The 23592-nt window shown below is 39.0% G+C and overlaps 1 protein-coding gene across 1 annotated transcript; it reads right to left on the bottom strand.

Annotated features, from left to right (window-relative positions):
- Nucleotides 1-8403: 8403 nt before the first annotated feature.
- KIAA1586 (KIAA1586 ortholog) lies at nucleotides 8404-17869 on the bottom strand. Its single transcript, XM_027603935.2, has 4 exons — nucleotides 17645-17869; nucleotides 17010-17093; nucleotides 12819-12899; nucleotides 8404-11794 (listed from the first exon to the last, which is right to left on the bottom strand). The coding sequence occupies exons 1-4, from the start codon at nucleotides 17663-17665 to the stop codon at nucleotides 9620-9622; spliced, it is 2361 nt and encodes a 786-aa protein (XP_027459736.2). The 5' UTR covers nucleotides 17666-17869; the 3' UTR covers nucleotides 8404-9619.
- Between the last annotated feature and the right edge of the window lie 5723 nt (nucleotides 17870-23592).

Below are 23592 nucleotides of genomic sequence, written 5' to 3' on the forward strand. Positions count from 1 at the left end.
ACCTGTAAATCTAACAACTGAGGGGTGAGCTTCAGAAGAAGTCATGAGGTTGGGATACAGAGAAAATGCACAGAGAGTATCTAAGAGGGCTCCTAGCAGCAGATCTCAGAAAAATCCAGCAGAATCTTACTCTATGAAGGTCGAGGGCTCATTGGTAAATGCAAGGGCCCTGTACTATTTGCCGCTGCTGGTGAAAGGTCTGGGAATGCAGGGCTGGTGACAGAAATCCTTCCAGACTCAGCTTGGGTCAGAGGACCAAAGGGAACAGGGCTACACAAAATATTTCTGAGGGGAGTCATCGTGGCTGCAATCAGTCAGTGGTCTCTATGACAGTGAAGAGAGGGCCTTAGAAAGGTCTGAAGCCCGGCAGGGAGCCCTGGCCCCTCTCACCAACCATAAACTCAAATGCAAAAGCTGGACCAGGAGAAACCATGTCATTATAAATAAATGTTGAAGAAAACTATGGCACAATATTAGCACAAAAATTTTGTAAGGAAAAATGTGAAAAAGCTGCAAAAATGACAAATGCATTAATGACATTCACAGAAAAAAGGTATCATAGAACAGATGAAAATACTGACCACACTTGACACCACAAAGTAAAAATCTTTTTTTTTTTTTTTAAGGTTTTATTTATTTGACAGAGAGAGACAAACACAAGCAGGGGGAGTGGGAGAGGGAGAGAGGGAACACAAGCAGGGGGAGTGGGAGAGGGAGAAGCAGGCTTCCTGCCAAGCAGGGAGCCCGATGCGGGGCTCCATCCCAGGACCCTGGGATCATGACCTTAGCCCAAGGCAGACGTTTAATCACTGAGTCACCCAGGCACCCCCGAAGTAAAAATCTTAATGAAACTATCATCTCCATGTAGCAAGTCCACAAAATACACATGCGGGAACTCATACATTAGTTTTTTTGTTTGGCACTTTTGCTGTAATACTTTTATGTTGAGAATATCTTTTCCTTTTAAAGAACATAAAAATATTCATCAATGTTTATTTTTCTTGTATAGCTTCAATTTTATCTTTACTCAATCTTTAATTTTTTTTTCTGGAATTTGATTTGAGGTAGGAATATAACTTAAATTTTTTTCATATACCAATTTTATTTTGGGATGGGGAAATACGTATTTCCAAAGTAAACATACTTCATGCTTATTTGGCTACAAGAAATTCTCTGGTTTGATGCATCTCTTGATAATTAGGGTGGAATCTACATATAGCTTCTTCAGCAAGCATTTTGCTCCATCAAAAGAACCAATGATGTTACAGATGTCTCTCTATGTTTACAGCCAGGGAGGTTGCAGATTCTCCAACAAAATCCAATGTTAGATTTATAACTGAACATGTATTTGCCTGAAGTAGAGACATTACTGTGTAGTAAAATAATGTTTTCCCAAAATTTTAAAAATTCTAATTATTTTTTAATTTATTTAATTTAAATTCAATTAACATATAACGTATTATTTGTTTCATGGGTATAGGTCTGTGATTCATCAGTCTTATATAATACCCAGTGCTCATTACAACACATACCCTCCCCAATGTCCATCACACAGTTACTCAATCCCCTCCCCCCTCTCCCCCCAGCAACCCTCAGTTTGTTTCCTAAGATTAAAAGTCTCTTTTACGGTTTGTCTCCCTCTCCGGTTTCGTCTTGTTTCATAAAATAATATGTATTGTCTTGCTAGCCTGCCCTTTCCTGATCCTTTGACTATGAGAGGGCAGGCATTTATTTTTCTGTTTGCGTCCACTGGCATTTCCAGGTTGCTAGTTTCTTCTGCTCCAAGCCTGAGATATATGAGGCAAATAGAAAAATCAGGGAACTCACCACTGTATGGTTCTAAGACCCCTACCTGGTTTGCCTTCTGTCCATCTTTCAGTCTTATGTGTGTTTTTTTTTTTGTTATTTCTTTTAAAGATTTTACTTATTTTATTTTCTTTTTTTCTTTCTTTCTTTTCTTTTTCTTTCTTTCTTTCTTTCTTTCTCTTTTTCTTTCTTTCTTTCTTTCTTCTTTCTTTCTCTCTCTCTCTCTCTCTCTTTGAGAGAGCAAGTGCAAGCAGGAGGAGCAGAGGGGAGAGGGACAAGCAGACTCCCCACAAAGTGCGGAGCCCAAAGTGGGCCAATCCCATGACCCCAAGATCACAACCGGAGCAGAAGGTGAGAGTTGGACGTTCAAGGGACTGAACCACCCAGGCGCCCCTTTGTTTATATTGGGGGTCGTTTATATATATTCAAGGTTTTTAATTGTATGCAGCAGGAGGAACAGGAACATTTCTCCATTCAGGTACTTTCAACTTGTGATTTTATATGTAAAATCTATTTCTTTTTTTTTTTTAAGATTTTATTTATTTATTTGACAGAGAGAGACAGCAAGAGAGTGAGCACAAGCAGGGGGAGTGGGAGAGGGAGAAGCAGGCTTCCCGCTGAGCAGGGAGCCTGATGCGGGGCTCGATCCCAGGACCCTGGGATCATGACCTGAGCTGAAGGCAGACACCTAACGACTGAGCCACCCAGGCGCCCCTGTAAAATCTATTTCTTGTGGACAGAGTTGGGTATTGCTATTTGTTCATTTTGGCAATCTGCCTTATTTATTGGTATATTTAGATCATTTGTATTGAATGTAATTATTGCTATGGCTATATATATTTTTATTTTTTTTTAAAGATTATTTATTTATTTATTTGACAGACAGAGGCACAGTGAGAGGGAACACAAGCAGGGGGAGTGGGAGAGGGAGAAGCTGACTCCCCGCAGAGCAGAGAGTCCATTGCGGGGCTTGATTCCAGGACCCTGGGATCATGACCTGAGCTGAAGGCAGACGCTTAACAACTGAGCCACCCAGGTGCCCCACTATGGCTATATTTAAATCTACAATTGTATTTTGTTTGTCCTGTTTTTTGTTCTTCTGTACCTTTTCCTGCCCTTTTTTCTGAGTATTTGAACATTTAACAAAATTCCATTGATCTCTTTTTTAATTCTAACTCTTTGAATTCTTTTTTAAATAGTTTTTCTAAGAATTAGAACATACAGGGGCACCTTGGTGGCTCAGTTGGTTGGGCAGCTGCCTTTGGCTGGGGTCATGGTCCCAGGGTCCTGGGATGGAGCCCCGCATCGGGCTCCCTGTTCGGCCGGAAGCCTGCTTCTCCCTCTCCCACTCTCCCTGCTTGTGTTCCTTCTCTAGCTGTCTCTCTCTTTCTGTCAGTTAAATAAATAAATAAAATCTTTAAAAAAAAATTAGAACATACATTCTTGGGGCGCCTGGGTGGCTCAGTTGGATAAGCATGTGCCTTTGGCTCAGGTCATGATCTCAGGGTCCTGGGATGGAGCCCCGAGTTGGGCTCCCTGCTCACCGGGGAGCCTACTTCTCCCTCTCCCTCTGCTGCTCCCCATCTTGCGCATGTTCTGTCAAATAAGTAAATAAAATCTTTAAAAAAATACATTCTTAACTTTGTTTCTACTTAGTTAATATTGTACCATCTCATGTAATACATAGAATTTTGCAACTATATACCTCGCTATTTTACCAGGCTACTTTTTTATGCTCTAGTACATCTGAAACAATGATATAACTTTTGCTATATTTTATTCTTTAAAATATTTTAAGTAATTGCGACCCCCAATGTGGGGCTTAAGCGTATAACCCCAAGATCAAGAGTTGCGTGGCATGCTTTACTGACTGAGCCACCAGGCGCCCCACTTTTGCTATATTTTAAAGAAATTAACAAGAAAATGGGTCTTTTATATTTGCCTATTTACCATTTCTCATGCTTTTTGGCCAAATCTGCACCACTTCTCAAAACTACTTAAACTTAAAGACTACCAAAGTACACCATTGCCCCGTTTTGTGAATGAACACATAAATTACATACTGAGACTGAACTTTTTCATTAACTCATGACAAATAAAGAAATATCATTTGCAACCAATGCGCTTGGAAACTAAAACACAAATTTAAGTAATGAAACTGGGTGGCATGGGGCGCGTGGGTGGCTCAGATGGTTGGGCGTCTGCCTTCGGCTCAAGTCATGATCCCAGGATCCTGGGATCGAGCCCTGCATCCGACCCCCTGCTTCTCCCTCTCCTTCTGCTTCTCCTGCTTGTGCTTTCTCGCTCTGTCAAATGAATAAATAAAATCTTAAAGAAAAAGAAAAAAAGAAACTGGGTGGCAGTACTGATGTTTTTGTTTTTCACATTATCAGTTGCAATTTCTAAAAAATGCTACATATTCAACAAATTCTTGTTGAAATTCTCTGTCCAGGGGTACCTGGGTGGCTCAGTCATTTAAGCCTTTTTTTTTTTTTTTTAAGATTTTATTTATTTGAGAGAGAGGGAGAGAGAGAGAAACAGCATGAGAGGGGAGAGGGTCAGAGGGAGAAGCAGGCTCCTTACTGAGCTGGGAGCCTGACGTGGAACTCGATCCCAGGACTCCGGGATCATGACCTGAGCCAAAGGCAGTCACTTAACTGACTGAGCCACCCAGGCGCCCAGCCTCTGACTCTTGATTTCGGCTTGGGTCGTGATCTCAGGGTCATGCATTGGGCTTCACACTCAGCGTGGAATCTACTTGAGATTCCCTCTCCCTCTCCCCTCCCCCTACTTGAGCGAGCACGTGAGCTCTCTCTCTCTAAAAGAAATAGGAAATAAATAAATGAAAATTCTTGGTCCAAACTATTAACACATCTACAATATTAAATAAAACAAGTAATATTTTCAATTCATTTTAAAGAATACCTCAGCATGTCTTCAAAGTAAATGTGAAAAGTTAAGGCATACCAATATGTCTGAAATTAACAGCTGTAGAGTATCTTATTTCTCTTAGAAGTCCACTGGGAAATAGAAATATTTGAAGATGTAAACAATTCATAAAAATGAACTGACATGTAGGAAACCTCACATACTAAGAAAACATTCACTGAGCTTCTCCTATGTGCTTGACATTAATAATCAGGGTTATAGACTCAAGAAACTCACTATCTAGTAGGGGCATGCCTCCTTATAAGGGAATCAGAAAGGTTGAACTTTACTATCTTTAAGAAACTGAGAAACCAGTGAAGGATTTTCAGTAGTAGAGAAATATGGTAAATTTCATAGACTGGCTAACCCACTATCCATTCCCCTTTTTCTGTTGTCTACATTTACTGAAGAAACTAGGAAAGGTAAAGGCTCACATTCCAAGCCTTTCTTGCAGTGAGAGATGGTCATGTTAACAAAATTCTGGTCAGTAAAATATAAATCTACTTGCAAAGGCTTCCGGCAAAGCTACCGATTTCCTGATGACTATCCAGGGTTTGCTCTACCCCTTGCCTTCTTGACTTAACTCCGGTTATACCTAAAACTAGCCAGATATCCTGTAACCCAAAGGGCAAGACCAAAAGTGTCCCAGATAACACAGCAATGATGCCATTGGACTACTTAAGCAAAGCCTGCAGCCATCTCCAGATTTCTTATTCAAAATTATAAATCTATTTAAGTGATTTAAATTGGGCTTTCTGTTATCCGAGTCTAAATGTCTAACTAATAAAATTTGTAAAAATGTGTGTTTTAGAATGCCATTCCTGAGTTAGTGTGGAGGGTGGATTAAGAAGAGGGCAAGTAGGAAGGTAGTGAGACTTGTTAGGAAGTTATTAAGGTACACTAAGGAAGAAAAACAAGGGCCTGCCTGAACTAAAATAACTGCAGTGGGGATAATGAGGAAAATACGGATTACAGAGATATTAAAAAGATGGAAGAGACAGGGCAAAATGAAGAAACTCTCAAATGTCTTCTAAATTTCTAATTTGAGCAAATAGATGGATGGCTGTGCTGTTCTGAGACAAATATAGTGAGGGACTGATAAGTTCAGCTTTGGACATACTCAGTTTGATACCTATGGGACAGTGTGAAAACGATGAGAAGGCAGTTGACTATGGTTCTTGAAGTCAAGAGTGAGGTCTGGATTGGAGAAATCCAGATTTGACAGTAACCATCATATAGGGTAGTACTGTCCAACAGAACTAATAATGTAAGCCACATATGTAATTCTAAAGTAAAAATAGATACTAATTTTACTTTAAACTCAAAATAACCAAAATATTATTTCAACGTATTATCAATGTGATAATGTACATGCTAAGTCTTTAAAATCTGATGTGTATTTTACTCATAAAGCACATCTGTTAATCTGAATGCCTTTTTTCATCACAAGTACTTGATTTATATATAAATTTCATAAAATTTACAGTTGAAAAGCAGATTCATATATCCAAATTGTTCCAAACAGTTGTTTTCCAATAACCGAAAGAAAATAATTTTCCTTTATTATTTACATCCACATCGAAAAAATCCTGTTCATCCTTTTTAAAAAGAATTGGTTTACTTTCAAAGCAAAAGTGTATCAATTTGAAAAGATTGTATTTGTCTAAGTAAATCCAATAAATTTTGGGTCAGCTCAGTATTGTTAACACAGAATTCCAAATTAATGAGTAAATTTAAAAGCAAATTAATAAAACATTTTTCATATAATTTTTATAGGAAATTTACATAACAATGTCAAATACAGTTAAAATCTTGTGCATGCCGATTCATATTAGAAAAATGTGTAAAATTATTATTTATTTTTTAAAGTTTCTATTTCAAAATAAATTCTAGTGCTTGTCTAAATAGGGCACAAAGCTTTTTCTTTTTCTTGGAGCTTCAAATTTAGGTCTTTCATATGCCATATATTGGGGAGAAAACCACCATTTTTTTTATTATGATGTTATGTTAATCACCATACATTACATCATTAGTTTTTGATGTAGAGTTCCATGATTCATTGTTTGCGTATAACACCCAGTGCTCCATGCAGAACGTGCCCTCCTTAATACCCATCACCAGGTTAACCCATCCCCCCGCCCCCCCCCTAGAATCCTGTTTGTTTTTCATAGTCCATAGTCTCTCATGGTTCATCTCCATTTTTTTTTTTAAAGTAAGCTCTACACCTAATATGGGTTGAACCCACAACCCCGAGATCAAGAGTCACATGCTCCACCAAATGAGCCATCCATGTGCCCCCACCTTTTTCTCCTTGATTATTAAATATTTGGCTAGCATTTCTGTTGCTGCAAGAGAATCTTGAACTAGTGTTTACAGTAAGTTTTTTAGAATTCTTCCACAGTTCAACCAACTAGCAAAGTACGTAAGATCACTAAACTGTCTTTTAATTCTTTCAGCAATCCTATTAGCTGATGTTGATTCATAGTGTTTGCGCTCATATAATGAACACTTAACTGTACCCATGAGACCTGTCATAGAGACCATTTCAAAAAATTGACCACAACTATCTTCAAAATGTATCATACAGGGAGCGCCTGGGTGGCTCGGTTGTTAAGCGTCTGCTTTTGGCTCAGTCATGATCCCGGGGTCCTGGGATCGAGCCCCGCATCGGGCTCCCTGCTCAGTGGGAGGCCTGCTTCTCCCTCTCCCATCCCCCCTGCTTGTGTTCCTGCTCTTGCTCTCTGTCAAATAAATAAAAATCTTAAAAAGAAAAAAATATATCATACAGGTAGAATGAATAAGGGGAATGTCTCGTTTAAAAATTTCAGTAAGATCTGACATTTTACCTAACCTACCTAGAATGCTATTTATTGTAAGAGAAGTAATTTTTTTTCTCATCTATCTGAAACTCCTCTAACAAATATGAGAGATTAAAAAACAGCTACAAAGGGGCGCCTGGGTGGCTCAGATGGTTGGTGTCTGCCTTTGGCTCAGGTCATGATCTCCGGGTCCTGGGATCAAGCCCCGCGTGGGCTCCCTGCTCAGCAGGGAGTCTGCTTCTCCCTCTCCCTCTGCCTCTCCCCACTGCTCCTGCTCTGTCTCAAATGAATAAATAAAAAGTTCTTAAAAAAATAATAGCTACACAGGGGCACCTGGCTGGCTCAGTTGGTAGAGGAAACAACTCTTGATCTTGGGGTCATGAATTCAAGCCCCACTGTGGACATAGAGCTTACTTTAAAAAAAAAAAAAAAGCTACACAAGTTTGATTTTTTTAGGCCATGAATTCAAATTATTTCTGCATAAATGTTTAAGTCCTATGAGACAAAATGTACTCCAAGTTTTGATCTGCAGCTCTTACATTACATAACTCATCCAAAGAAAAATACTTATTTTTCAGATTTTGGATCAATTAATCTTTGATAGTTAGGAAGGTCCTGTATTCTACAATGTTTGGTTACTTAAGGACTTCGTACTACTTTTTTTCTTTTTTTAAAGATTTTATTTGACAGAGAGAGAGACAGAGAGAGAGAGAACACAAGCAGGGGGAGTGGGAGAGGGAGAAACAGGCTTCCCGCTGAGCAGGGACCCCCGATGCAGGGCTGGATCCCAGGACCCTGGGACCATGACCTGAGCCGAAGGCAGACGCTTAACCTACTGAGCCACCCAGGCACCCCAGGACTTTGTACTTTCTTAATAAAACATTTTTAAGGCTTTAATTCATAATTTTCTAACAATTTCTATTACTGAAATATTTTATTATCTATTCAAAACCAATTTTTTTTTCACGTGAAAATCCAAGCTGTTTTATAGCTGGCTAAACTTATAATCAACCCTTTAAAAATTGTTTAAAAGTTTTTTTGTTCAACATTTAATTCTGATTTCAAGTGACTAAATTTAATTTTACTTTGAAAGATTTCATTCATTATGCATTTGCTGAAACTGTCTCAGTATTACCCACTTTACTGTCTTTGTTAAATAAGTTTTTCTCAGCCACAGCCAACTGCAATTAACCATTCATCATGAAATGCATACCATACCTTCTTCCACTGTTTATTGTTCCAGTTGTAGTACTAGTTTCTGCATCTCTATTTCTTTTTCAGTAAGCCTTCAGTAAGCCATTTTAAATTAAAAAATGTGCATATTCATGTCTGAACTAGAAAAATATATTTAAAATAAATAATTCAATTTAATTATCAATTATGATTTACATTATCACTGTAATTCCTATTGTCTATATAAAATACTCAGGTAAAGATGCTGTTACATCCAATTCATAGAAAAAAATAATGTGCACCGAATCCATCTGTTGACACCAATTCACTGATGTGTTTTTAAGTAATATTACACATGACACAGGAGTTTGACAGGCACACTACAAGAATCATGAACAAGGTAACAAGTTAAATGTATTTCTACAAAAAAAAAGTTGAGTTAAAAGTATTTTACACTGCATTTTTCTAATTAATTAACTTAGTCCTACTGAGCTCATTTCAAGTGCTTAATAGCCACCCATAGCTAGAGATTACTGTATTAGCACATACAGAAGTGATTAACAGCCAAAAAGCTTGCAGTTTTTATTCTATTTCTCATTTATTTTATATAATTTCCAGGGCTTTGAACTTTTGCATCCTTACTAAAAGGCAAGAGAAATGGAAATGGTTGGATGTTCTGTACAGGACTCCTTGTAATATACACCATGGCCTACTCTAGGAGACATGGGCCAATCTGTAAAAAACTATATAGCTCCTAAAAACAATCAACTTTATCTCTTTGGAGAATGCCTTTTAAACATGTTAATGTAAGTTTAAAAATGGGCTTTAAAAAAATGTTTTATATATAAGATGTGTAGCACACAATTTGCAAATGATAACATATATAATACCCTTTATTGTAAATTCCATATAGCTAACTGATTCCCATAGAAGGCTTTTGTTGATTTTTGCCTAACTCTTGTATCTGTAGCCAACCTATGGTTACAATGTGACCAGGACTTTACAAATGGAGTTGCATCCCAATCTGCTAACTCCTTCCCTAATAAATTTATTGTCATTAGATCTGATATGTGATCTATTGTTAAACTATTTCTCACCCTTGTACAAATTATGTTCATTAAATTGAAACCTCTTTCAGCTTCAGCATTATTGATTGCAATAGTGTTAACTATCTTTTTAGCTTTTTGTATAGTTGTAGGAATCGAAACATTGATTGATTTTATATTATTATTTACAAATTCCCGAAAATCATTCAAATCAATTTTGTATTTTAAAATTTCACATAGATGAAATAATTTTTTTTCACCAGCTATCCATGGTGAAGTTATTTCTTCATAAGGCCATGTAGAAGGTTCTAGCAAGTCAAAATAATTAAAAATACTTTCATCATGGTTTCTGTCAGATACAAGACGTAAATGCATGTGTTCAATTATATTTTCTATTAACATACTCCTAGGAAGAGCATTGTATTTATTATTTTTATTAAATGGAATATCTTTAAACTTATCTGACTTAATCAAACCTTCAATTTGAGACTCATGCTTTCCAGTACCAATTTTTAAATTTTCCAAAGCTCTTATGGTACGTTTGATCAATTTTTGTGCTTTCTGAATGTTAGTTGATCTGGACTGTAATGCAGTTGAAAGTAGTGACAATTCTTCAAGAATGTCAATCATTAAAGCAAGGTCTTGCAAAAAATGAATGTTAGCTAATCTCTTTGCCAAACCAGAGTAAGAATTAGAGAAATGCATATATAATACAGGATATGCATGCCATACAGCAGTAGCAGCTTGTAAACTACATGCCGCCCATCTTGGTCCCATCACCCATCCAATTTTAATAATTTCAATTTCAAGATCTTTAGCTACAGTTTCTAAAAGCTTGTTTTGATTTTTATTAGACTGGTGATAAATGGAATAAATTTTATCAAGAAATAGTTTAAAATGATTAACTTGTTTTATTTCAGATATTGAATCATCAAGCGACAATTGCAATCGATAGTTTAAACAGTCCCAAATAATGATTTTAGGAAAATTTTCTAACAACTTTGTAGCTACTCCAGCCTTTCTTCCCAGGATTGTATTAGCACCATCAGAACAAAATGCAATTAAATTTGCTTTCAAATATTCATTAGTAAAGCCACAATCATTTAAAGAACTCAGTATTGTATTGAAAATACACTCTGCTGAGGTTGACACCAATTCTTTTAAAGCAACAAATAACATAACTGGTGCAGGAGCCGACTGAACTGTGCACTGGAGATAAATCATTAGAGTGCTTTTCTTCGAAACTGTAGATGCCTCATCAATTATGATGCAGATTTTGGCATTCTCTTCTACAATATTTTTAAATATCTTCATTTTCATTTCTTTTGCAATATGTTCTGCTATTCTTGTTGCACTGTATCGTGTATTTAAACAGTTGACCTCTCCATTTTTCTCTTGTAATTCTATTGCCCCCTCAATATCAGATAAAGGTCTATTATGTTTTACTAAACTGTAAACAGTATTGAAAACTTTTACTGTAGCATCAATATTTTTATTATTTTGTTTATGCACTAAATCAGAAATTGAGTCATTAACTGATTCCTTTAACAAATCCTGAATTTTACCATGGGCTTTAGAAACATCGTGTTCCCTAATTTTTTTCCGCAGAGAAGCCTGTCTAGTAGTTTTATTACTGCCATTAGGGGTTACTAAATATGCAATCCATTCCTTGGACACATGGACATGCTTTTCTGCTTTCGATCCCAAATGCCGAACTGTTGAACAATCCTTACATCCTAATCTACCTTCTCTTATTTCAAGCCATTTGTACTGTTCTGTAAACATAAATGCTTGTTTTTCATTCCAACAATCTGGAAGCACAAGATTATCTGTTTCTTCCTTTGATGAACATGATGGATTTTCTTCAATGATTGGTTGTTCAACATATTTGAAATTTGATTCCTTTGACTTAGACAATCCACAACGATTTTTGCTATTACTTTCTGTGTCTGTTTTCACCTTCTTCACATTTAAAAAACGCAAAAAATCTCCCTGTCGTTTTGGCATTTTAGGGAACAGAATCTGAAAAATAATTTCACATATATAAGTAAAGTTCTTGATAACACTTTAAGGGTTAATGTAAAAATTTCTGTTAATGATTTCTTTATAAAATTTTAGAAATAAATTTTGAATTAAAATACTTAACGTTGATTTTCAATTTGTACCCGTAACTTCAATATGACTTGCTATTTGTTGAAAAATTCACTATCAGTTTTTTATAAAGTTTATTTTTTTAGTAATCTCTACACCCAATGTGGGGCTTGAACTCACGATCCTGAAATCAAAAGCTGCATGCTCCTCCTGAGTCAGGCAAGCGTGGTTTTAAAAATTTTATAGCCAATAATGTCACGAAATTGAATGTTTGATTAACATCCAATTGAACAAAGAAGTTGCTCATATGATTTACAAATGAGTATAGCTCCAATGTGAAAAGTGGTTAATATTTTCATTTAATAAGATGAAAAGTGAAAGTGAAGATGTATACCAGAACTCCACTGGCTCATCAATGACATCAACATCTTTGTTGAATCAAAGAAGAATTTTCAAGTATTACAAGGTTTCCTCAATTGTTCATACAGCACACAGTCCAGCAATTTAGAGATGTATCACATTTTTAGGCTTAATCTGAATTAACATTTTATCCACCACTTTCTTAAGTTTAGATAATCAATAAATAATAAATCAAGCCCCGATTTGTAGTTTGACATTTACCTTGGTGTAAATACTCCAATCAAGTTGCAGGAGCATGCTGTTATATAGTATTTCTACCACTCAGATACAATAGGTGTAAATAATCTCAAATTAAGATATGATTTTTGAGTATTTACTACCTTAAATGTAATAATTTATTTCCTTGTAACTTTATATACTTCAATTTTTAACATATACTTTAATTTTTAATAATGGCTATGTTTAACATATCAGCTCACAAAATCTTTTTCTCCTGAAAATCTTACAATCAGTTCTTCCAAGTCAGTTCAAGCCACCACCAACACACTTTGCACTTAATGACAGAACTGAAAAACCACAAATATAATATACTTACATCACTATGACAGGTGCTAGGCTCTTCATTATCACCACAGACCAAATCAAAGTATTCAAGAACACTTTTTGATGGTCCTTCCTAAAAAGCAATTGAGCAAATTTACAAGTCATGAAAACCATTCAAACCACACTTGCATTTACAATCAGTAGGTTTTTGTTGTTGGAATTAGCAAAACTTCTTCCTTCCTAAGGAGGATTGCAGGTGGCACAGAATAATCAGAAACAGAAGCAGCACAAGAAAAGAGTAGATGAATAAGCAATGATGACAAAACCCAAAGAGAAACTAAATCTACATAGGGGAATAAAGCCATGTGGATTCCTTTGGAAATGAAAAATAGTGCAGGAATAGTATTAAAAAGATACATCATAGTACTATATTCTTTAACTGGATGACTATCAATAATCTTTTAGATATCTAAGCTCAAAATCAGAGTTCTTTTTTTTTTTTTAAGATTTTATTTATTTGACAGAGAGAGACACAACAAGATAGGGAACACAAGCAAGGGGAGTGGGAGAGGGAGAAGCAGGCTTCCTGCGTAGCAGGGAGCCCGATGCAGGGCTCGATCCTAGGACCCTGGGATCATGACCTGAGCCGAAGGCAGATGCTTAACGACTGAGCCACCCAGGTGCCCCAAAATCAGAGTTCTTAAATAGCTCTGCTTTATCCTCCGTATCCTTTCACAAGCAAACATCAAGCCCTGATTTTCTCAATTCTTTCTTTACATATATACTACCTACAGAATACACCAGGCCCTAAATACCTGGATGAAAAACCTAGATTTTACTCTATAGGTAAATGAACCAATCAATAGTGCTGAGATGGGGATAACATTAGAGCTGTGGTTCAACATTAGGAAAGTATGAAGTGTGGGAAGACTAGTAACAAGATAATCCAGACAATAGTAACGTAGTACTAAACCAGAGTGAAGGCCAGAAGAACAATCTGGAAGTACACTCTTCTGTATGTATATTACAATAAAATTTTATGTCAAAGGTAAGGGCTCTTTTTGTACCTACAAATTTTTATCATTCCTTTCTTTCAGGATATTGTGTTTATTTAGCTACATGCACGCATATATGTATATGGCAGAACACAAAGAGGAAGCTGTGCTATAATGCAGACTGAAGGCTGGAAAGCGATTTATAGAAAGACTAAGGAACCCATAATAGAATACATCAAGTAGTAACTTTTTGTATCTGAAGAACTGTCAAGCAGAGAACTGTACCCAGCAGCATTTCATCTTTACTGGATGGTACTATTAAAAAAAAGAGAAATAAGCATACCCTGGTAGAGCCCAGCATAGGATGGGGTTACAAAGGGAAGTAAATTCTGTCTCTGAGTATTTTTTTTATTTAAAGATTTTATTTATTTATTTGACAGAGAGAGATAGCGAGAGCAGGAACACAAGCAGGGGGAGTGGGAGAGGAAGAAGCAGGCTTCCCACCGAGCAGGGAGCCCGATGCGGGGCTCAATCCCAGGACCCTGGGGATCATGACCTGAGCCGAAGGCAGACACTTAATGACTGAGCCACCCAGACGCCCTGCCCTGTCTCTGAGTATATGTTAAAGCTGAATTATCACTGTTTTTTTAATGTGGAAACATTTAAATGCAATAGGGGGGTGGCTGGCTAGCTCAATTGTAGGAGTGTGTGACTCCTGATCTCATGGTTGTAGGTTTGAGCCCCATGTTGTATATAGAGATTACTTAACAATAAAATCTGAAAAAATAAATAAATAAAGGCAGTAGGGGTATTTTTACTCTCTTCTTTCTGATACTGAATTCCATTCAGAGTATACAAGCATACCTCTGAAATATTATAGGTTCAGTTCCAGACCAGTATAATAAAGCGAGTATCACAAGAAAGTGAGTCAAATGAATTTTTTGGTTTCCCAGTGCATATAAAAGTTATGTTTATACTATACTGTAGTCTATTAAGTATGTCTAAAAAAAAATGTACACAGCTGATTAAAAAAGTACTTTATTGCTAAAAAAAACGCTTACCATCACCTGTGCTTTCAGTGAGTTATCATCACTGATCACAGATCACCATAACAAATACAATAATAATGAAAAAGTTTGAAATACTGTGGGAATTACTGAAACGTGACAGAGACACAAAGTGAGCAGATGCTGTTGGTAAAATGGTGCCAATTGACTTGCTTGATACAGGGTTGCCACAAATCTTCAAAAACAGTATTTGTGAAGGACAATAAAATCTAGGGCAATAAAACCTGGAATGCTTGTATAATTCACTTCTCCTTATGGAGCTATCAAATATTTCATCCTCTTTTTGGAAACAAGGCTAAATTAAATAAGAGGTTCTATCAAGTTGGATGTACAAAACTCTGAATGCAAACATACAAAAGATTCTCTGTATTTAAAGTTAAATTTAAATTAAGAGTTTTATTTATTTTTAAGATTTTATTTATTTGACACAGAGAGACAGAGACACAGCAAGAGAGGGAACACAAGCAGGGGGAGTGGGAGAGGGAGAAGCAGGCTTCCCGCGGAGCAGGGAGCCCGATGTTGGGCTCGATCCCAGGACCCTGGCATCATGACCTGAGTGGAACACAGACGCTTAACAACTGAGCCAGCCAGGCACCCCAACTTAAGAAAGATTTAAATCTCAGCTGAAGAAAAGCTGATATGTTAATTTGATAAGAATTTATAACAGTTTATTCCACAGAGTTTTACACAAACTTACACCTATTTTTCCAACCTTAATCTTGCAGATTCTGTTTCTCAAAGGGACATGTCATAACACCCATGTCACTCATAGTTCTAGTTGCACAAAATATCATCCCGTTTATAATGTCTCATTCATTTGTTTCTATACCACAGTCAGGAGGAACCAAAATTATTTTTCCCGAAGACCCCTGAAATATTCTTTACAAATGCTTTCCATTACAAAAAAAAAAAAACAAAAAAAACCCCACACTGTGGCTCTTCAATTTCCATAGCTACATCACTTACTCTACAACACAGGAAAGCAGAATCAGCATAAAACCTATCTTGGCACCCCCAAATTTATAAGGCCCCAAGTGTGAAAAAAAAGAAAATGGGGGTTACTATATGTACTGTTAATGGGGAAGAATGTCAAGAAAATGATCTTGTAAAGAATTTCTATATGTCCCTACTAGAACAAGAAACAACATCCTAACACCGCAACATTTAAAGAGGGGATTTTATTTGATTTAGGAAAAAATTGAGATTTGGGGAAAAAATTGGTTTATCAGGTTGCCCTAAACCTATACCAATTAACAAACATTAAACTGCTACTCATTTAAACAAAAATTATACACCTTTAACAACAAACCTCAACTAATCACTGGTTTGGAGAAGTTTTTAGCTGGCCAAGACACCACTTTTAAACAGAGCCTTTGCACAACTTTACAGTTTTGGGTGAAAACCATCCCAAAATACATCATAACCTCCTCCCCCCTAAACCAAGGCTTTACAAAGCATGGTTCACAGATTCGTATTTCCTTTCATTTGTTCCAAAGTGAAGAGTCCTGGGTCCCACCTTCAGATTCTGATTCAGTAGGTATGGAGTGAGGCCCAGGAATCTGCACATTTACACTTCCTAATGCTTAGAGACGACTGTCCCAAAGGGAAGGAAGTCTGAAAACCATGTGTGTTCCTGGTGATGCAGGGATCTTCATTATTACAAGAACATCAACTCTTGTACTATGCTGTAACATGATGATCTCAGAGGTTGAAGTCTTCAAGCTATTTGCCTTCATGTTATGAAGCTACAAAACACTCAGATTTTGAGTTCCTGCAACCCTTCTCATTTTCTACCTCCTTCCTCATCTTCAGCCGACCCTTCCCTCTAACCTGCAGGTCATCTCTGAAAGGATGCTCTTGCCCTGCTTCCACACACACTCTAAGAGACCAGAACTTCGCCTAGATGAAGTATAAAACGGCGCTCAGGAAGGCACGAGAAGCGTGATTCAATGCGCACCATGTCCTTTCGGGCACAGTCTTTGTGGTGGCCACTGCAGGTGCTCAGAGACCCCCTTCGGGAAATGTCCTAATCCTACGCCATGCTCCCCAGGGTCTAGTACCTGCGAGACATTCATACCTCGCTGCTGAATGATGAACGGACAGGTGAGGTATCATCACATAATGGTTTACCACGCATAGGTTTGGGATTCTGGGAAAAACCCGAATATCGTTGCTACTTACACTGACAAACTGAATGTCATCTTCGTTTTCATCCGTTGTTGCCTCAGATGCCTCAGGCCCGGCTGCAGGGACAGACTCTATTATCTATAAAGATAAGGCAGAACATGCTTATCTATATACAGCCACGTACTTGGAGGAAGAGATTTGTCCCAAAAGCAACGAAAAAGGAAGAGCTCTGTAACACAGCAAGCTCTTGAGGAAACCGAACTGAGCACAACTGCATGCAAATCCGACCAAGAACAGGACTCGATGGAGTCGGGTTATGCCTCTGCAGACGCGCAGCCACAGGGAGCGGACGCCGAAAACGACTTACCAGCCCCCGCGAATTCCCCAATCTCCTCCAGGAGGAGGGATGCACGCACACCGTCGAAGAGCGAGCCTGTCTCAAAATGTCGCTCTCACGGCCAGAGCAGCCGCAACAGCGACCTCCGGGGCCGACGCAGGGGGCCGGGGGCGGTCGGGCGGCCATTGTTACTGCTGGTTCCTCGCTCAGACCCGCACCAGGCCGGAACGCTGGGCTCGGCCCGAGACGCGGAGGCTATCGCCCCGCCGCGCACCAGGCCTCACACCCAACAAAACACAAAGCCCTTGCCCGCTCGGCTGAGAATGCCGCGACCCAACGCCCGACCATTCACCTCCGACGCCGGGTCTCCCATTTCTCCGACGGCCTAACTGACAGCACCACCGCTCCTGCGGCCCCCGCCGCCGCCGCCGTCGCTGCTGTCCCCGCTGCCGCCGCCTCCGCCGCCGCCGACGCCACCGACGCCGCGGGCGGAGAGAGGTGTGAAACACCGCTTCCAAAGGGGAAGCCGGCTCTGGCCCGCTATTGCCTGGAGCCTCTTTCTCACAGTCCCGGCCTGCCTTTCCCGGGCCGCGCAGGATGCTGGGAATTGTAGTTCTGGGGGTTCCCGAGCCTGTCCCGCGCCTAAATGAAGAGTGGAAAGGGACTCTCAGCGAGGCGCTTGCGTTCTTCTAGGCTGTTACTGTACTAAAGTAGTGTAATAGATGACCTTTTTCTCTCACTCTGTTTTCCTCTCCCCACGTTTCTTCTACTCTTTCCTTTTCTTTTTATACGAACATTGGTCTAGATAATCTAGATCAATGGTGTTAAAATGCTCTTTCATTGTTTGCTCAGATACTTCCTTACCAAAATAGTGGCCGGCTTTTTTCAATATTTAAACATGAATGATTGTTAACAGATACAGTTTATGCAAACAAATGTTTACCGACGATATTTTTTATAAAGATCTTGTTTATTTGAGAGAGAGAGAGCACAAGCGGGGGGCAGTGGGGGGGGGGAGGGAGAGGCGACTCTCAGCTGAGCAGGGAGCCCCAGATGGGGCTCATCCCAGGACCCTGGGATCATGAGCTGATGGAAGGCAGATGCTTAACCGACGGAGTCACCCAGGCGCCTCCTGGCGATTTTCTTTTAAAGCTTTTTCTCCTAGCATATCTGCCCAAGATCACCTGACAAATTTGTAGTCTCACAAAATCACCTCTATGATTTTGGCTGTGGCCTACAATGAGTGAGATCACACAACAGAGGAACTATGAGGCATATCACAAGACAAAGGAATAGAGTTATTAGGAAATTTTAAGGAAGGGTAGAGGTAGGTGAAATTTAAGTGAAGCAGTCTTTTGATAGGTACAAAGCCAATTAGGGCTGTGTGTAAAGAGTTCAAGGTCATGTCTGGACTACAGACTTCTGTTAACTTGGAAACTACAGAGTTAACATAGATACTAATTTTTGGCCCAGAATCCCCTTATCTGTAGCCCTGCACTTGGTTTAGCTTGAGGCTGGTTCTCTGTGTCACAGTGTCCAGCCAAGGGAGGGATATTTCATTTTACTGATAGATTTTCAAACAACAAAGCTGTTACTCTATGATTTTAGAGAATAAATTTTCTCATTGTGTAAATAAGAAAGCAGTAGTCACCAAGGTCACCTTCATTCTACAAGTACAGTATTTCTTTGGGAGAAATATTGTTTGTTAATTTTTCAGCTAACTTTATCTCTCTGTTTTTTGAGCCCAGCAGATATTTACCTTATCATTTGGAGGCCTGTTTTTGCTGGTCTAAATGAGAACATGGCATTTGATTACTTATGTTCCATGCTAGTATTTGATGAATCTGTTTGATTTCTCCAAAGGGCACTACAACTGCAGGTGCATTTGTACCAACTGAATTTGGGACTTGAGATGAAAGTTGAGAAAAAGAAACATCTGCTAAGATAATACCCAAGATAGTTTCATGGTGGTGTGGAGCAAGATGGTGGAGGAGTAGGAGACCTCGATTTCGTCTGGTCTCAGGAATTCAGCTGAATAGGGATCAAACCATTCTGAACACCTACAAACTCAACAGGAGATCGAAGAAGAGAGTAGCAACAACTCTCTGAACAGAGGAGCGACCACTTACTGGAAGGTAGGACGTGCGGAGAAGTGAATCCGAGGCGGGAGGATAGACGGTGGGGGAGGGGGTCTCCGTGGGCCGCTTCTGGCAAGTGCTAGAGCCGCGGAGCACAAAATTGGAACTTTTAGAAGTTGGTTCCGCTGAGGGACATCGCTCCAGTAGCTAAGCGGGAGGTGGAACCCTCGTGGGACAGTGTGGACTCAGGACCCTCTGGGTCACAGAAAGACTGGGGGTGCCTGAGTGCAGCAGAGCTCCCAGGTATCTGAGCGGGGAAGCCGGCTGCAGAGACGGAGCCGAGGCGCGGGCTCTCAGCTCAGGGTGGCCATAAACTGTGATCCGCGGCCCAGTTGGGCCACTGCGCCTCCAGCAGGGACCCAACAAGCAGCAGAACCGGGGAGACTCCCCTTCTTCCCCCAGGAGGAGCGGCGCGGGAGCGCACCACAGGGATCTGCTGGGTTTGGAGACTCCACACGGGGCCGGGTGCCAGAGATAGAAACGCTCGGTCACAGGCCGGGTGAGCACGGAGTGCGCCCGGAGACCGAGGAGACGGGAGTGATTGACTGCTTTTCTCTGAGGGCGCACTGAGGAGCGGGGCCCCGAGTTCTCAGCTCCTCCGGGCAGAGAGTGGGAGGCCACCATTTTCACCCTGGTCCTCCAAAGCTGTACCGAGAGCTTGCAGGGAAGAAAAACTCCTGAGAGCAAACCCGAGCATTTTGCTTAGCCTGGACCGACAAGGGTGGGGCAATTCTGCCTCCAGCAAAGACATTTGGGAACCATGGCAACAGGCCCCTCCCCCAGAAGATCAGCAGGAACAGCCAGCAAGCCAAGACCAAGTGTACCGATCAAGGAGAATGGGAGAACTCCAGCGCTAGGGGAATACTGCACATAGAATTCATGGCTCTTTTACCGTGATTCATTAGTTTTTCAAAGTTAATTTTTTAACTGTTTTTTGTTTTTTTGAATTTTTTCTTTTTCCCTTTTTCAACCAACATCTTATCAATCCCTTTTTTTAAAAAAAAACATTTTTTATTTTTCATTTTTAGAGTCATATTTTATCCCTTCATAGTAGTTACCCTTATTTTTGGCATATATATATAAGTTCTTCTCTCTTTAAAATTTTGGTATACAGTTTCTTCTAACAGATCAAAATTTACCCTAAATCACTAGTGTATGGCTTTGTTCTAGTCTCCTGCCTGATCAAAGTTTCTCCCATTTTTTTTTCTTTTTTTTTAAATCTTCTTTCTTCTTTCCAACAACTTATCTTATCAGTTCCGTTCATAAAACCTTTTATAATTTTCAGCTTTACAGTCATCTTCCATCCCTTCATTGTATCAACGCTTATTTTGTACATATATAAGTCTTTCTTCCTTTAAAATTTTAGGAGGCACTTTCTTCTAACAAACCAAAATACACCCGAAATCTAGTGTGTGGCACTGATCTATGCACTAGCCTGATCATATTTGATCATATTCTGTTTTTTTTTTTTGTTTTGTTCTGTTTTTGTTCGTTTTTATCTTTTTCTTTTTCTTTTTTTTCTCTTTCTTTTTCTTTCCCTTTCTTTTCCCCTGGTTTCAGGTCTTTTCTGATTTGTATAGAGTTTATTTGCTGGGGACGTTGTTAACCTGTTAGCATTTTGTTCTCTCCTTCATCTATTCTCCTCTGTACAAAATGACAAGATGAAAAAAATCACCTCAGCAAAAAGAAAAAGAGGTAGTACCATCTGCCAGGGACCTACTCAATACGGACATTAGTACAATGTCGGCCCTAGAGTTCAGAATCATGACTTTAAAGATACTAGCTGGGCTTGAAAAAAGCATGGAAGTTATTAGAGAAACCGTTTCTGGAGAAATAAAAGCACTAAAATCTAACCAAGTCGAAATCAAAAAGGCTATTAATGAGGTGCAATCAAAAATGGGGGCACTAACTGCTAGGATAAATGAGGCAGAAGAGAGAATCGGCGATATAGAAGACCAAATGATGGAAAATAAAGAGGCTGAGAAAAAGAGAGATAAACAACTACAGGATCACGAGGGCAGAATACGAGAGATAAGCGATACGATAAGATGAAACAACATTAGAATAATTGGGATCCCAGAAGAAGAAGAAAGAGAGAGAGGGGCAGAAGGTATATTGGACCAAATTATAGCAGAGAACTTCCCTAATGTGGGGAAGGAAACAGGCATCAAAATCCAGGAGGCACAGAGAACCCCTCTCAAAATCAATAAAAATAGGTCAACACCCCGACATCTAATAGTAAAACTTACGAGTCTCAGAGACAAAGAGAAAATCCTGAAAGCAGCTCGGGAGAAAAGATATGTAACCTACAATGGTAGAAACATTAGATTGGCAACAGACCTATCCACAGAGACCTGGCAGGCCAGAAAGGACTGGCATGATATCTTCAGAGCACTAAACGAGAAAAATATGCAGCCAAGAATACTATATCCAGCTAGGCTGTCATTGAAAATAGAAGGAGAGGTAAAAAGCTTCCAGGACAAACAAAACCTAATGGAATTTGCAAACACAAAACCAGCCCTACAAGAAATATTGAAAGGGGTCCTCTAAGCAAAGAGAGAGCCTAAAAGCAGCATAGATCAGAAAGGAACACAGACAATATACAGTCACAGTCACCTTACAGGCAATACAATGGCACTAAATTCATACCTTTCAATAGTTACCCTGAATGTAAATGGGCTAAATGCCCCAATCAAAAGACACAGGCTATCAGATTAGATTAAAAAACAAGACCCATCAATATGCTGTCTGCAAGAGACTCATTTTAGACCCAAGGACATCCCCAGATTGAAAGTGAGGGGGTGGATAGCCATTTACCATGCTAATGGACACCAAAATAAAGCTGGGGCGGCAATTCTTATATCAGACAATTAGATTTTAAAACAAAGACTGTAATGAGAGATGAAGAAGGACACTATATCTTACTTAAAGGGTCTATCCAACAAGAAGATCTAACAATTGTAAATAGCTATGTCCCTAACATGGGAGCAGCCAATTATATAAGGCAATTAATAACAAAAGTGAAGAAACACATTGACAACAATACAATAATAGTGGGGGACTTTAACACCCCACTGACTGAAATGGACAGATCATCTAAGCAAAAGATCAACAAGGAAATAAAGACTTTAAATGAAACACTGGACCAAATGGACTTCACAGACATATTCAGGACATTCCATCCCAAAGCAATGGAATACACATTCTTCTCTAGTGCCCATGGAACATTCTCCAGAATTGATCACATCCTAGGTCACAAATCAGGTCTCAACTGGTACCAAAAGATTGGGATTATTCCCTGCATATTTTCAGACCACAATGCTTTGAAACTAGAACTCAATCACAAGAGGAACGTCAGAAAAAACTCAAATACATGGAGGCTAAAGAGCATCCTACTAAAGAATGAATGGGTCAACCAGGAAATTAAAGAAGAATTAAAAAAATTCGTGGAAACCAATGAAAATGAAAACACAACTGTTCAAAATCTTTGGGATGCAGCAAAGGCAGTCCTGAGAGGAAAGTATATAGCAATACAAGCCTTTCTCAAGAAACAAGAAAGGTCTCAAATACACAACCTAACCCTACACCTAAAGGAGCTAGAGAAAGAACAGCAAATAAAGCCTAAACCCAGCAGGAGAAGAGAAATAATAAAGATCAGAGCAGAAATCAATGAAATAGAAACCAAAAGAACAGTAGAACAGATCAACGAAACTAGGAGCTGGTTCTTTGAAAGAATTAACAAGATTGATAAACCCCTGGCCAGACTTATCAAAAAGAAAAGAGAAATGACCCAAATCCACAAAATCATGAATGAAAGAGGAGAGATCACAACCAACATCAAAGAAATACAAACAATTATAAGAACATATTATGAGCAACTCTATGCCAGCAAATTAGATAACCTGGAAGAAATGGGTGCATTCCTAGAGATGTATCAACTACCAAAATTGAACCAGGAAGAAATAGAAAACCTGAACAGACCTATAACCACCAAGGAAATTGAAGCAGTCATCAAAAATCTCCCAACTAACAAAAGCCCAGGGCCAGATGGCTTCGCAGGGGAATTCAATCAAACATTTAAAGAAGAATTAATACCTATTCTCCTGAAACTGTTCCAGAAAATAGAAATGGAAGGAAAACTTCCAAACTCATTTTATGAGGC

Source organism: Zalophus californianus, chromosome 7, assembly GCF_009762305.2.
Source record: "Zalophus californianus isolate mZalCal1 chromosome 7, mZalCal1.pri.v2, whole genome shotgun sequence".
NCBI classification, from domain to species: domain Eukaryota; kingdom Metazoa; phylum Chordata; class Mammalia; order Carnivora; family Otariidae; genus Zalophus; species Zalophus californianus.